The 16,584-nt window shown below is 44.1% G+C and overlaps 1 protein-coding gene across 2 annotated transcripts in view; it reads right to left on the bottom strand.

Annotated features, from left to right (window-relative positions):
• Window positions 1–1,895: 1,895 nt before the first annotated feature.
• The window catches only part of NR3C2 (nuclear receptor subfamily 3 group C member 2), a 343,432-nt gene continuing 328,743 nt past the window's right edge, over window positions 1,896–16,584 (bottom strand). For both annotated transcript variants that reach the window (XM_077770731.1, XM_077770725.1), the window contains exon 9: window positions 1,896–4,631. In XM_077770731.1, the coding sequence (XP_077626857.1) occupies window positions 4,476–4,631 (156 nt within the window). In that variant the 3' untranslated portion in view covers window positions 1,896–4,475. The remainder of the gene's footprint in view (window positions 4,632–16,584) is intronic.

Consider the following 16,584-nt stretch of genomic DNA (forward strand, 5'->3'; position numbering starts at 1 on the left):
GTAATCGTCAGTGTAGATTGATTTAATGATCCGACATTTCACCACTCTTTGAATCCATGTCGATTTTTGTGGAGCCCTCTCATGAGGACTCTAGACCTTGTAACCTGTTTTGGCCAATGGAACAGGAGCAAACTTGATGCAGTCAGAGGCTTGAAGAGTGTTATACCTTCCCACTCCTTTTCTTATTAGAGCCTTGCCTTTACCATGACAATATGCCTAGGCTGCTCCACTGGAAGATGTGAGGCTACACGGAGCAAAAGCATCCCAGACCAGACTGCTGCTTAACTGCAGATGCACCACGAGGCCGGACTCCTGCTGAGCCTGGTCCAGATCAGAACCCTCCCAGCTGATTTGTATACTCATGAGAAATAACAACAAATAGTGGTTGATTCAAACCAAACCACCACATTTTGGGGTGGTTTGCAGCTACCCACCTTCTCCTCTGCCCCATAGTTTGCTTTTCTTTGGATATAGTCTTGGTCCATGCCGACCATTAAGATCATATTCCAATCTTCTCTTATCCAGTGTTGTCTGGGAAGCCACGGTGTTACTTCCAAGAAAACTGCTGCACTGACAATTGGAGGGCTTGCAATTAAAGTGCCAGAGACTTGTAATCAAGTCATTTTAGTCTGTGTACACTCGCAGTTTATAAAAAGTATGTTAGCGCTGACTTTAACATAGAGGGACAATGTTTTCTATTTGATTGAGGGGCATTCAACACACAGAAGCAAACAAACCCCTAATTATATATGCATCACTGTGCATAAGCCTCACTGCTCTGGGGTACAGTGGCTGGCTGTCTCAGGGGAAGAGCCTTCGTTCTCAGCTAAGGATTCCTAAATGTGCAGCTGGTTTCTTTGGGTCTGAGAGCACTTCTTTTAGAAATTCTCAGAAATAGAGCCACACTTGTGCCAAGAATGAATCTGCTCCATTCAGAAAGGACACCCACTCTAATGAAGAAGGGAGCAGACTGGGGTGGCCTCCTCCTAGGCACAGAGGGCTCACAGCCTGAGATGGCTGTTATTTAAAATTAGAGGTGCTCGGTGAAAAGCCTTGCTTCCTAGCAGGTCAGATTCCGTTAACTTTAAGATATAAAATTAACTGCATGTATAGATGTTTTAAAAACAAATGTGTGCGCACAACTCTAGAGTTGACAACTTTTTCAACTGTTCTGTGTTTAATGGCCATGCTGTGTTCTAGAAATCTTTCCATCATGTTAGAACAAAGTTGAATTTGCTTAATGCTCAATTAGTCTCTTTCTGGAAGCAAATAGTTTGATCACCAGTTAAATGACATGTTAAAAATGAACTTGAAGTTATCTGGTGGGAAATATATGTTTTCTAGTTTTAAGATGAGCTGACAATTGCTTCCTGCTCTTCTGTGGTCCATATTATATGCGTGAAATCAAGGGGAGCAGCCTGTAAGGAGTGTGAGAAGCATTTCGGCCAGTGAGGAGTCGAATCTCTTGTTGGCCCAAGAGGATGTAAGGGGAGAGAGCAAAGCAGGACTGCGTGGAGGAAGAACTCTGGAGTCCGACGGGACATGTGCTCTACTCAGGTCAGTCTCAAAGTCTGAAAAACGGATGACCCAGCTTTCCTGTGGCCGTGAAGACAGGGGAGGCAATGTACACAGAGTGTTTAGTAGCAGTTACTGTCATCAAACTGTTATAGGTCTAGTGACCCCAAGTATTAGCAGTGAGAAACAAGGCATCTAATTATTCCCAAAAGAGCATATAATGGATATGGGTTAATGGGGTGGGTGGGGGCTCTAACATGAGGGGCAAATGTTACTCTATCTTGGATGTAGGCAGAAGCGCAAGGTATCAAGATTGAGAGGGACACAAAAATCCAGGTGTTCCTACGGACATTCAAATGAAATGTTTCCAAAACAACAGGTGATTAAAGTAAAGGATTTATTGTAATCTGCTTACAGTCCTTTGCAAAGACAGACATATGTTTTTGCATAAAGATATAAATTGCTTCATTTTAAACTAATTTAGTGTTTTTTAATTATATGAAGAAGTTTTGGTGAAATATGAATTGTACCAAACCAAGATTTTTAAGAGCAATATGGTACAAAAATAAGAGCAGACAGACAATTTGGACTGGGACAGGCATTCAACAGTGAATTTAGAATATGGCTTTGCTGTTTAATCAAGCAAAGTTACCTGGAGACACATGAAGAGCCAGTAACTTTGTTAATACAAAAAGCTGATGCAGACTGTCTCCATCCCAAACCTGGTTACCATGAAATTCCAACTTCATGAAACGTAAGTAAGTCTCGAGCTAAAAGCTGCTCTTGTACTCCGTTTCTTTTCTAGAAGCTCCCAGTCTGCATGCTGAGTATTTATCACCTTCCAAGTGTGGCTTTCCTATTGCTGTGCATGTAAGTTGACTGTATTTAAAGATCTGCCTATAAATGAAATTACTGAAATTGCAAATTATGTAAGAAAAAGTCCTCCCTCTGAATGCAGCTTTCACAGGCTTCCCCTTGCATAAGGCAGGTGTCTTCTGAGAGACAAGGTAATGTTGCCTGCATGGTGAACCCTGGAGAAAAGTGGTGATCCCAACGCTGCCTTCTCCTGGCTTCTCCAGCTACAGCTTTTAGGTTCTGGAAAATAATGTGATTTCACTGAGTACCTGATGATTATCGTCACTTTTAAAAGATTAATTTGGCCTCTGTTCAAAGTAGTTTTATTTATTTAGTGCAATCGTATTGTTAAGTTTCCCCAAAGATATATAGGTTTGTGATCTGGGATAAGAGAGAAGCCGTAAATTGCATCAGTGCCAAACAGATTAATGAATTAAAAATTTTAGTGCCACTGTCTTGCTTATATGTTCTGTAGTTTTTTTTCCAAAACTGTATGTATAAAATTTATTTTTAAAACCTACCTTTTAAAAATCTAAAAACCCTCTAAATATCGTGTGGTCTCCACGCCACTCTGACCGAACCGTGCCAAAATGCATCTTCCCAGTGCGTCCTGCAATGGCCTACGTGTTCCCATGACCAGTTCCAGGAGTGCAAAACCCCTTTCCAAGACCAGAAGTGAATAGGTCACCTTCCACAGATGTAGAGAGTACATGGAATTTGTTTCCCAAAGGAGAAAATCCGAGTTTCTACAACGGGATGAGACTCTGCCATGGCATTTCCAGTTTCACTCTCCCCCCTCCCCGGAGCCGATTCTGCTTCATGAGGAAGAAAGGAAAAGAGGCGGCCCTCGTAAAGCTGTGGCACTCCCCCCGGACACCCACTCTGTGCTGTCAGGTAACTGAACCCCTGGAGGAGCTGCGGGCGCTGCAGCCTGTCGCTCCCGGATAGAAGCAGGATGGAGCAGAAGCCGGAAACCGTGCTCAAGTCCCACGAACGCCCCAAGCGGGAGACCAGAGACAAAACAAAAGTACGGAAAAGGTAGAAAGGCTTAGAGACAACCAAAGAGGTTTAAGTGTGGTTATTTACAACAGAGACTGTAAAATGGTAAATTAGATATGAAGCTAAAAAAGGCACAGCTTTCCCTTTCTTAAATACACTGTAAACGGTTCATTATGCATGCAGAACATGTCACTTTACAAAAAAAATTTTTTACCTTGTTTTAGACAAAGATAGTACTTAAATAGTCTCCAGCAAAATAGAATTCTTTCAAAAATACTTTCCCCTTCATCCTATCAACCATTAAAGTTTTTTTTTTGTTTTTTTTTTTTTGTATGTGTCTCATTTACAAAAGTTCCTTATACCTTATTTCAGGTCCTTCACAATTGATACATACAGTAATGTACAGCACAGCAAAAGACTGCAAAAAATTATTTGTAAAGCCAACACAATAGATACTAGAAATTGAAACCAAGGCATTTGTTTAACATCTTATCTGTTCTAATTAAATAATGTATGGACGCTAAAGGGTGTGTATACCAGTGATGCAGAGGAACGCGGACGAGTGAGTCCCACGACGGGGCCGCTCTTCCACCCCACGTGCTCTGTTATTACACAACAGGAATCTGTATATGTTTTTTTTGTGTGTGTGTGTTTTTTTAAATAACAAAAGAATATTAATGCCCCATATTGACTATACGTTTTATGTGCAACCAAGGGTAAGCTCTAAAAAGTTCGTTAGTCCTTGAACCCTTTTAAAACAAGCGATACCGGAAACTACATGGCATAGTTAAAACTTCCATCTGTTAAAATATCAAAATCAGAGAGTTATTGACTAGATATGGCTTTTCATCCAGAGGAACAGGAACATGTTTCTAAGCGCTGGGGATTGGACAGGGAAGAATCCTTCAGACGGCTCAGGTCTTGCCAAATCCGTGTCAAACTGCTTTCCCGGCTCTGAACCCTTGACGTGATTTTCAACTTGAGAAACTGCTGAACGAGTATGAATCAACCATCGCATGTTAAAAATATGATTCCTTGGGTCCTTCGTGGGTGTAGAATAACATGGGGAAACTTAAGGCAAAGCTCTCCTGGTAAGATGTCTTCCGTCACTTCCTGTGAAAGTAAAGGGGCTTGGCGTTCCCGGACTCCACCTTTGGCAGCTGGTCGCTGATGATCTCCACCAGCATCGCGGGGAACTCCACTTTCAGGGCCTGGGACTCTCGGAAGGTGTAGAAGCAGAATTCCAGCAAGTCACTGACCAGCTGCAACACAGACGGGGACAGGACAGTGAGGCCTCGTCTCCGTCCCCGCGCCCTCTGCGTCCTAACCCTGCTGTGAGCTCGAGAGACTTGCAGAAATCCGACCAGGAGACCGTGGCCGTGAAGCTGCCTAATCTGTCTAAGGCATCTGTTTCGGGGGAGGACGGGGTGCTCACGTCTCCTGCCACCTGTGACTCCTGTCACCGTGCCTTTCCTCCAAAACCGATGAGCTGAGTAACTGTGGGGGCTGAATATACCAGTGGGAACAGGGTCAGTTACAGAGGTCCTAGTGGCGGGGACGTGGAATCACTCTCACCAAGTTCTTGTTCATTAATGTGTGAACTTGGCGGAGCAGGCGTGCATCTCTGTACACTGGCGAGGGGCCTTCCCCAGGCTGTAAGGTGGGCTGGGGTGCAGGGGCAAGTGCTGCCCAGGCCCTTGCTGGCATGTGTCCTGATCTCTCTAGTCCCAGGTGGGCCCTGTCAGCGGGGCTGTGGCCACCACAGCTGCTGGCCTTCACCTTGCCACCTTCTTCTCTCCTTTGGCTTCTCACCCTGAGCCGGGGGGCAGGGTTGAGACTTCTCAGTACCCACCCCCAGCTCTATTCAGGCATCACTGATGCACTACACTGTGTAAGATGAAGGTGCCCATTGGGATGATCTGACACTTCTATACTGCAAAATGATTAACGCCTTCATCATTGTCATAGAATTACCATTTCTTTTTTCCTGTGGTGAGGATATTTAAGATCTATCTACTCAGCAACTGTCAAGTAATAAATACAGTATTAGCTGTAATTATCATGCTATACTTCATATCCCCAGAACTTACTCTCTTAGAACTCGGAAGTCTGTGCCCTTTGGCCAACGATTCCCCATTTCCCCTTTCCTTACTTACCAGCACTCTTCTCTGTCTCTTGAGTTTGGGCTTTTTAAGGTTTCATATATAAGTAATGTCATACAGTATGATGTATAATCTTTGTGTGACTTCACTTAGGGTAATAGTCTCAAGGTCCATCCATGTTACTGCAAACAGTGGGACTTCGAACTTTCTCACGGCTAATTTTCCACTGTGTGTGTTTGTGTATTTCATATCCATTCTCAGCCCACTTCCTATTTCAGGCTGACTGTGAGGAGCAAGGACCACCTCCATGTCTACTTGCCTGTCCAGCTATTTTCCCTACTTGGTGACCCAACAACCCTTTCCATCTTCCTGGACCTGAACTACTCCCAATTCTGTAAGTTAAAAAAACCAACTATCCACAAATGCGGTATACCATTAATTCCATACCTCACTGTAGGAAATTTTTGGCTATTTCCCACTGTATTAAAGCAGACAGTATTAAAGGTCATAAAATCACTCTGTAGTCTTAATAAAATGATTTGAAAATACCATCTAGAATTTTCCCTCAGGGTTGTTTTTTTTTTTTAAACTCAATTAGCAGCCTTAAGAATAGTAAATAACTGTATGGCAAATGCCTTTAATATCAGAAAAAACAATGTCATCAGGGGAAGTATCTGGTGCTTCTGTTTGTGCCTCTGTATGCCCTCCGTCTGCAGAGGGACATTACCCTAACGAGATTCCAAGGACTGTGAGAACTAGTAAGTCTTGTTCACTCACAGAATGTTGGGGTCAAATAAACTGGAAAATGGCACAAGCCACTGTCCAGTCTGGGCACGTTCCCACCTCTGCGCTTGTTTTGTGAATGCTGACTCTCAGTTTCTACATCTGTGAAACGGGGTATCTGCCTCACAGGATTAAGAGGACTGAATGAGTGAACTGGCATAAAGCAAGTGTGGTATGGACGCCGATTCTTAATCAAGAGGTTGAGAGGCATTGCTGGTAAAACCCCTCTGATTCCGTCCCCCAGGTGGTCCTAAACTCTTTAAACTATAAAACATCCTTTTTCCTCTATGGGACACAGTTTGCAAAATCTGCCTTGGGTCATCTTTGTATAATTTTGTGTCTTCGGGTCCCCCCTTCTAGAAATTCAGGGGCAGGAGAATTTTGTGTTTTGCCATTCCAAGAGAGAGACTTTTAGAATTGGGATAGCATTTTTTTTAAGGTGGCAGGCTAGTATCTGTGAGAGCTCAAAGCTGGGTCCCACTCTCCAGATGTGGTAGTTTTGACTGCAGGGCAGACCTTTTAGTGGGTGACAGCAGAGCTCTGTGTACCAGCTGCAGGTACAAAGAACCCAAGTTTCAGTTCATTCTGACCCCTCCCCCACCCTGCCCCCAAGGTCTCTCTGTGTGGTGCCTGCAGGGCTAAAAAGGAGGATGATTTTTCCTTTTAAAAAATGTTAACCTTCATTTAAAATTGTACCCAAAAGAATAAAGTACCTAGGGATTACCTTAACCAAGGAAGTGAAAGACCTGTATTCTGAAAACTATAAAACACTGATGAAAGAAACTGAAGATGACACCCCATGCTCGTGGATTGAAAAAATATTGTTAAAATGTCTATACTACCCAAAGCAATCTACAGAATTAATACAATCCCTATCAAAATACCAACAGCATTTTTCACGATACCAGAACAAACTATCCTACAATTTGTATGGAACCACGAAAGACCTCAAGTAGCCAAAGCCATCTTGAAAAAGAACAAAGCTAGAGGTATCACAATTCTGGATTTCAAGATACACTACAAAGCTACAGTAATCCAAACAATAAAGTACTGGCACAAAGAAACAGATGCATAGCTCAATGGAATGGGATAAAGGGCCCAGAAATCAACTCCTGCCTATATAGTCAATTAACCTATAACAAAGAAGACAAGAATATACAACAGAGAAATACAGTCTGCTCAATAAGCGGTGCTGGGAAAACTGGACTTTCTTACACCATACACAAAAATGAACTCAAATGGATTTAAGGACTCAATGTGAGACCTGAAACCATGAAACTCATAGAAGAAAACATAGGCAGTACTCGTTGACACTAGCCTTCACAACATGGTGGAGAGACAGGCAAAATGAAGAGGGGTGGGAGACTTCCAGCTATGAAATGAGTAAGTCATGGGCATGAAATGTACAGAATGGAGAATACTGTCATGGGTATCACTGACGCAGCGTTGTAGGGGGACAGGTGGTAGCTACCCTTGCAGTGAGCACAGCATAATGTATAGACTTGTCACTATGCAATCACTATGCTGTACACCTGAGACTAATGTAACCTTGTGTGCCAGCCATACTTCAATAAAAAAAAAGTTTCACCTCATGGGAGACAGCTCACTTTCTAGGCAACATCAACCCCCACTAGGCTGGCTCTGCTGCCGCGTCCTTTACTTCTCTGGAGTTGACCCTAGCTCCTGCCCAGGGATGAAGGCTCTCTGCCCCTGGGCCACAGGGCATTCAGGGAGGGTGGAGGTTCTTCTCCACAAGACATCATCCGCGTCTGTCCATCCAGGTTATGGAGCACCTGCCCTGGGCTCGGCGAAACCATGACAAACACAATGAAGCCTTGGTCTCAGGATATCTATGCTCTGCTCTACCTGAGAGGAAACGATAAATGCAGTCAGGTGCCGTGAGTGCAGGAAGGCGCAGAGGAGGTGCTGGTTTTGTAAGGTGGTCCAAGTGACAAGGAGGCTGTGGCTGAGGAGCTGAAGGAGGTGGAACGGAGCTATACAGCCATCAGGGTGAGTGTGGGGTCGCTCAGAGGGTAGAGGGTTCAGGGCAGCAGGAAGCTCGTGAGGCGGCACCTGTTAGGTGACCAGCTGACATCTGGAACAAGTTACCTGGCAGGGACAGGGCCACTTAGGGTGTGTATTTGTAAACATGCCAAGTCAAGTATGCGATAGGAGAGGAGGAGCAGAGTAAATCAGGTCTGGAGCACCAAGCAGCACACACGAGAGCACCTCTGGGAGCCTGCTAATGGGGACACACCTACCTTTAATACCTCATGAGCATCACCTAGGAGATGCTGAGGGGAGACCCAGGGTTCAGCTGTCTCCCCTGACAGGTTGGTTGAGGACAGGTGTCCCAGACTCTAACTCGCTAACCATGCATATTAACCTGGGGCTGGCATTTCACACCCACCGCTGTTCCATGTTCCACAGACTGAGAAAGCAGTTCCTTTCCGGTCATGAGGGGACACCCAGGGATTCTGTTTACAGTAAATGCCTCAGCCAGCTGCAGAGGGATGAGGGCTTTCCTGGGACTGGGTATCTCACCCTGTGAACACCTGGGAGTCAGGGGGCCCCATCACTCTCTTAGAAAAGGGCTCACCCCTCGCTGTGGAGGTGGCCAAGATGCCCAACGGGCTAGGTGCTCAGGGGACCTTGGCGGCTCCTAGGAGTCTGCCTGGCCCACTCTTCCCTGGGACAAGGCTGAAGACCTCTGCAGGCCTCAACCTAGCAGGACCTGAACCAGGAACTCACTGTGGCTGGTGAGGCGAAGGATTATTTGGGAGAATCGCAGCCAGGCCCTCCCGGTCACTGGGCGAGGAGAACATAGACGGGCCAGTCTGGTCCAGGCGGCAGGTTCTGTCTGCCAACTGTTCACAGACCCACAAAGCCCTCCTCAGCCCTGGCCTGCTGCACCCTGTGGGCCAGGGGCTTTTAGGACAGGACCCACGGGTCCCTGGCCCTTACTAAGTGTCTGAGGTGGGCTGCTACAGTACAAGGGTAACACAGGGCACAGGAAGGGCGAAGCTGCAGGTGGTTGAGCGTGAGGGAGCGGGGACGAGGCCCTGGCAGCTAAGGAGGAGTTCCAGAGTAAACAACTAGGTGGGCAGGATGCTGATCAAACTGCTGTGTCACAGCCACGTGTCTAGAGTCATGCTGTTCACATGCACAGGTGTGTCCCAGGTGTCATCCTGGTACAACGCGGGGGTGCACACACAATAGGGCAGGGCCCCCACCTGAACCCAGAGCAGCCAGGAAAAATGGTACAGATGACTACCATGTGTGTGCCCTCCCCAGACGCTGTCCACTGTCCCAGGTACAGTGACGGTGGGGGCGGGGAAGGCCACAGTTACACCCTGGCAGGTGGCCCTGTGTGGGGGTTGGGTATCACTAAATGGACATAGCTCCCATCTGACTCCCAGGCCACCATTCCCACTTTGAAGCCAGAAGCCTGCAGGGAAGAGCTCAGTTTGACACGGCCTGCTCCCATTCAGTGCACCATGTGGGGAGAGGCAGACTTTCTCAAAAGCTGCCTATAACATGAAATTACTTCAAGGCAGCTGCATGGACAGCCCCTCAGCGATAATCCAGCAGCTCCCTTGGATATTCACTTGGTATAGAAAGGTTTCTCAAAAGTGTCACTCTTTCCTAACAGGGTGAGTACTGGCTTCTTCTGTTTTCTGGGTTCTTTCTTTTCATGCCCCGCTCCCTGCAGTCAACCCCGGCCCAGGCCTACCTGGAACCCCAGCCTGAAGAGGTCTTCCTCTCCTCTGAGCTCACAGATAACCACCTGTTGTCCTTCTAAGTTAATAATTAGCCATGGGTGGCACCACCCTCTCTGTTTTCTGGTGGATCCCATTTCCTATCGGTGTAACTTCTCACATTTGCAGGTCCTGAGGGAGCCTGCAAGCTCCTTGAAGGCAGGAACTGCCTCCCTACTCAGCCCCACGGCAGCCAGGAGAGGCCCCCTTCCGGTTCCTGCCGTGTAGCCCTGGTGAGGGGCTGCAGGGACCAGAGCTGCTGCTGCTGTGGCCTTGTTCCTGTGTTTCTGTGATTTCTGCCAAACTCTAAAGTGCTCAGAGTTAGCGTATTTCAATGGTGCTTTCTCAGGGCAATGCTTTGCTGGTTTTAATCAATGAAGCAAAACACAAACTGGGTACTTTAAATAGGCATCCTCGCTTTAGTGGCACTAAGTAAGTGATGCAGGACTCACGACATGAAGCTAACCTTTTTCATCTTTCTCTGAGTTTGATTTCCTTCACCTCATTTATTGCTGGGTTTTAATGTGACTTCATATGTAGGCCATGCCACAGGTGCCAGGAGCCCCAGTCACTGCTCAGTGTGGTGGGAGGGGGATGGTCACAGCCAGAGATAAAAAGCTCTATTACCCTGCTGGCCCGTCAGCATGAATGCCCTAACTGCAATGAGACGAAAGGCCTGATGCCTTAATATTGGTTCACACCAGCCCTTCCTGGTAAATGCCAGGCTAGATGGAAAGGCAAGAACCCTAATTACAATCAGAAAGGAGTCTCACATTATTAAGAATCAGAGAAAAGTTCTGTGCACTGACTTTTCATTGTATACAAAATGTATCTGCTGGGATCACAGAAGTTTGGCTAGATTGCCGGTCATGATTTATCCAGCCTGAAGGGCCACAGCTGTCAGGGCAGTAGAGGAGCCTGGCAAGGTCTCAAGGTAACTGGTGGTACTTGACTCACACAAAAGATGAAGCCATTAAGCTCTATCAGTGCCCTTTCCCCCATTGAGTCATCACCAGTGGTGTGGCCACTCCCACCACAAGCAATGGCCTCTCAGGCCACCACGCTGTTCTAAGGTTACACAGTCACTAAGTGGTGACAGAACACTTGAATGATAAGAGCCTCTCTGAAATAGGGTCCCATATACTTTCAACAGTATGCTCATTTCTCGTAAGGTATCTGATGACTCCAGAACTTTCCCCCAATTAGGATCAAGCTTTTAGCCTGAAATGAGCACTCAGAGGTGGGGGGAGGGGGGTGGTTTAAGGGTTTATTTTCAAGATCAGAACTGTAGCCAGTTATGTTAATAGGGTCAGAGGCACAAGATACACAGCTTCAACTCTAAATACTGTGACACTAATAAAAATGGCTACAACTACTTACTCTAGGTGTTCCTGCAATAGTTCTGTGAATACTAGAAAATGTCACTCAGTGATTGTATAAGGAGTCCAGCCTTCCCACAACTATATGGTCAAGTCATATTCAACAAAGCAGGAAAAGACTAACCAATGGAAAAACGTCTCTTCAACAAATGGTGTTGGCAAAACTGGATGGCAACATGCAGAAAAATGAAACTGGACAACTTTCTTACACCATGCACAAAAATAAATTCAAAATGGATGAAAGACCTGAATGTGAGACAGAAAAACCATCATAATCCTAGAGGAGAAAACAGGCAGCAATCTCTTTGACCTCAGCCACAGCAACTTCTTATTAGACATGTCACCAAAGGCAAGGCAATCAAAAGCAAGCATGAACTACTGGGACTTTATCAAGACGAAAAGCTTCTTCAAAGTGAAGGGAACAATCAACAAAAGTAAAACGCAGCCTACGGAATGGGAGAAGATATTTGTAAATGTTATATCTGACAGAGGGTTAGTATTCAAAATCTATAAAGGACTTATCAAACTCAACACCCAAAAAACAAACAACCCAGTTAAGAAATGGGCAGAAGGTATGAACAGACATTTTTCCAAAGAAGACGTGGCTAACAGACACATGAAAATATGCTCAACATCACTCATCATCAGGGAAAGACAAATCAAAACCACGATGAGATATCACCTCATACCTGTCAGAATGGCTAAAATTAACAACACAAGAAACAATAGGTGTTAGCAAGGATGAAAACTGGTGTGGCCACTCTGGAGAACAGTATGGAGGTTCCTCAAAAAATTAAGAACAGAAGTACCCTATAATTCAGCAATTTCACTATTAGGTATCTACCCAAAGGATACAAACATACACATACGAAGGGGTACATGACATGCATCCTAGTGTTCTTAGCAGTATTATCAACAATAGTGAAACTATGGAGAGAGCCCAAATATCCACTGACTGATGTGTGGGGGGGGTGATATTACTCAACCAACAAAAAGAATGAAATCTTGCCAGTTGCAATGACATGGATGGAGCTAGAATGTATTATGCTAAATGAAGTAGGTCAGTCCTAGAAAGACAAATACTGTATGATTTCACTCATATGTGGAATTTAAGAAGCAAAACAGATGAACACATGGAAAGGGGAGAAAAAAAGATAAGGGAGGGAAACAAACTACAACAGCCAAGTCTTAAAAACATAGAACAGAGAACAAACTGAGGTTTGATTGGAGGGGTGGGTGGCGGTGGTGGGAGATGGGCACTGAAAAGGGCACTTGTGATGAGCACTGTATGTAAGTGATGCGTCACTTAATTCTACTCCTGAAACCAACATTGTACTGTACCGTAACTAACTAAAATTTAAATTGAAAAAAAAGAAAAAAAAGTCTGGCCTTCATTCAAAACCCCAATCTCTACCCAGTGCAAGCCCGTGTGGAAGATGCCTGCGTGTGCACAGGTGGGCACCCCGTGTCCATGCAGCGCTGGCTGTTTTTCTCTGATTGGTGATGCCTCAGTGAAACATGATGGTAACATGGTACAAGAGTAAAAATAGCACCCCAAATTTAGTAGCATTAGCTTCTATACCCAGAAGTCAATATAACGTTTTACAACACAGTTTACACTACAATTTACTCGTGGATTCTTTTTGGAAACCCAGGCCCCACAGTGCCAGTACTCTGCAGAATGCTCTTGGAGGGCTCACCTACAGGATGTATTTGTGAGCAGTCCTGAAGGCCTCCTAGATGTGACCGAGAGAGAGGACTGGGAAGATATCAGGGAGTCACATTAGCACCACAGTGGCAGAAGGCACCTTTTTGTCCCTCTTTTTCAACGAAGAATGAGTCATCCGTCCATGAACAAAAGTGGCTTTGTGGGAGCTGCAGGATCTGGCACCATAGGCCAGGGAACTCAGGAAGGTCTCACACACCTGTGCATCCAGTTATGGACACAGGTGAACCAGTGTAGCAGTGAGCCTGCCCCAACTCCTCTTGACATAGCCATGAGAAAACAGAGAGTGCTGACCTAAGCTGAGACCCATGTGCAACAGAGAAAGTGCCTAAGCCTAGCCTTTACGAAGGGGGGTTCCAGCATGCCAATGGAGCAAAAAACAAGTCTGGATACAGCAGAGATGGTAAACAGAACTTTACCAACGCTGTTCTCACTCCCATCAAGGCAACGTTGCACTGCGCTGGACTATCAGGTGGTAGTGACCTGTCTCACAGACCAGTGAGTGAGTGTCCAGCTACCCCGGTGGTGTGGAACACAGCTAGAGAAACCCATTCCTCTCTATCTAGCAGCACCCAGAGTACCAACATGGGATCTCCATGACCCAGAAGAAAGAGAGAGAAGAATATCAAAGGACATTAAAGGGGCTCAGGGCCTGCTGCCTGCACTCAGCAGGAAGTCCAATCATGAGGCCCTTGACCTGAGGATCTCCCTACCAGGCCTGTGGGCAACCCTAATACCCCAAGGGCTAAATCTATACCTCCCTCCACTCTACAGGTGGCTCCTTGTGCACACTTCTGAGTGTGGTGGCAACAACAAGCTCCTTGGGAGTATGTTCGAAAAACAGGCTAGGGTCTGTGGACTAGGCAGAAACCACAAACTTGAGCTATAGCACTGTCTTCTGGAAAATAAAAGAAAGGTTTCCAATAGGCAGCCTGGTGAGTTATAAAAGCCAAAGATGTAAAAGCTTAAGAATTGTTCCACAAGAGGGAGCAAGAAGAGTGGAACAGGTGTACCCATACAAAGGCAGAGAAAACCCTAGATGATAATAGCACTAATAAACTGAATACTCAGTGTGAAGGCAATAAGATTTAAGGAGGTGGCTGCTACTTCAAAGTGAAGGCAGCAATGCAAAACTACAAAGAACATGAAAAATCAAGGAAAGTTGTCATCACCAAAAAACCGTAATTCTCCAATAACAGAGCTCAGAGGCATGGGATTTTGGATAAAGAATTCATATCAGTGTTGAAGAAACTCAACTAGGTACCAAAAAACTCTAAAGACAGTTGAAATCTCTCTCTCTCTCTCTCTCTCTCTCTCTCACACACAGACACACACACACACACACACACTTAAGATGACATATTACCAAAGAGCTATAAATCATAAAAGGAACCAAGCAGAAATTCTGGAGCTGAAAAACTCAGTAAATGAAATGACAAGTGTAACAGAGTAGAGCAAATGGAAGACAAAATAAGTGAGTTAGAGGATAATTTTGAAATAACCAAGTTAGAGGAGAACAAAGGAAAAAAGAAGGAAAAACTATGAGAAAAGCCTTACATGGTCTAATGGGATTTCATAAAGAACATATATTAGAATAATCAGGATTCCACAAAAAATAGAGGAGAAGGGAATAGAAAGTTTATTTAAAGAAATAAGAACTGACAGGATTCTTGAGTGGTCAGTTGGATGAGCATCCAACTTCAGCTCAGGTCATGATCTCACAGTGGATGAGTTTGATCCCCCCATCAAGGTCTGTGCTGACAGTGTGGAGCCTGCTTCGAATTCTGTGTCTCACTCTCTCTCTGCCTCTCCCCTGCACACATTCTGTCTCTGTCTCTCTCTCAAAAATAAACATTAAAATTTTTTAAAAAATATTAAAGACATAAAAGTTGAGAAGTTCCTACATATGTGGAGAGAACTGGACATCTAAATTCATAGAGCTATAGAAGATCACCCCATTATTTCAATGCAAAACATCCTCTCCAAGACACATTCTAATGAAACTATCGAAAAATTAGAGATAAAGAATTCTAAAAGTATCCAAGGGAAAAATATTGTAACTTACAAAGGAACCACCATTAAACTTTCAGCAGTTTCTCAATAGAAACACTATAGGCCAGGTGAGAAAAGAAGGTCATATTCAAAGAATATGAATTGAAAGAAAAAGAAATTGCTGGATACTATCTGGCAAAGTTATCCTTCAGATATGAAGATATGAGGGAGAAATAGAGACTTTCCTAGACAAACAAAAGCTGAAGGAGTTTCTCACCACTAAATCTGCTTTGAAAGAAATACTCGAAGTTCTTCAAGCTGAAATAAACTTGCACTAATCAGCCACATGAAAATACACAAAAGGATACACCACACTGGTAAAGGTAAACAATCAATCAGATTTTGGATGATATGTTAACCACTTAACTGTAGTATAAATGTCAAAGGAAAAATAGTAAAAATAATTACAGCTACTATAATAAATAATAAATATACAACATAAAAAGAAGTAAATAATGAGATCATAAATATACAAGGGGGAGTAAAGGGTGAAGTGTTTACAGAGAGTTGAAGTTAAGTTGCTATCAGTTTAAAATGGCCTATTTATGAGATGTCTTATGTAAGCCTCATGGTAACCACAAAACAAAACAAAACAAACAAACAAAAAAAAACCCTAGAGTAGATGCAAAAGATAGAAAGGGGGGAAGGAGAGCATACAGAAAAATCATGCATTTACAAGAGTAGTGAAAGAAGACAATGAAAGTTCAAAATATCAGAGAACAGTAAGATGGCATTATAAGATCTTATACAGTAATAATAATTCTAAATGTAAATGGATTGAATTAACCAATCAGAAGGCAGAGTGGCTGGCTGGATAAAAAATGGCTCGACTATATGATGCCTATAGGAGATTCACTTCAGTTTTCAGGACATACATAGGCTCAGAGTGAAAGGAGAGAATAAGAAATTCCATGCCAGTGAAAACCAAAAGAAAGTGAGGTAGCTACACTTACATTAGACAAAAGACTTTAATCCAAAATGGTAACAAGAAACAAAGGTCAATTTATGAGAAAGGGGTCAATTCATCAAGAAGATATAACAATCAGACACACACACACAATATTGGAACACCTAAATATATTAAGGAAACATTAATAGATCTGAAGAAACAGACAAGAATACAATAACAGTAGGGGACTTCCAATACTCACTTTCAGCAATAGATCATCTAGACAGAAAACCAACATGTAAACTTTGGGCCTGAGTCACACATTAAGCCAAATAGACCTAACAAAGATTTGGTAGAAAATTCCAACCAACAGAAGAATACACATTCTTCTCGTATGCACATGGAACATTCTCTAGGATAGAACACATTACAGAATACAAATCAAGTCTTGTGAATTTAAGATGACTGAAATCATACCAAGTATCCTTTCTGACTGCAGTGGTATGAAACCAGAAATCAAAACAAA

Source organism: Crocuta crocuta, unplaced genomic scaffold (genome assembly GCF_008692635.1).
Source record: "Crocuta crocuta isolate KB4526 unplaced genomic scaffold, BGI_CrCroc_1.0 scaffold345, whole genome shotgun sequence".
NCBI classification, from domain to species: domain Eukaryota; kingdom Metazoa; phylum Chordata; class Mammalia; order Carnivora; family Hyaenidae; genus Crocuta; species Crocuta crocuta.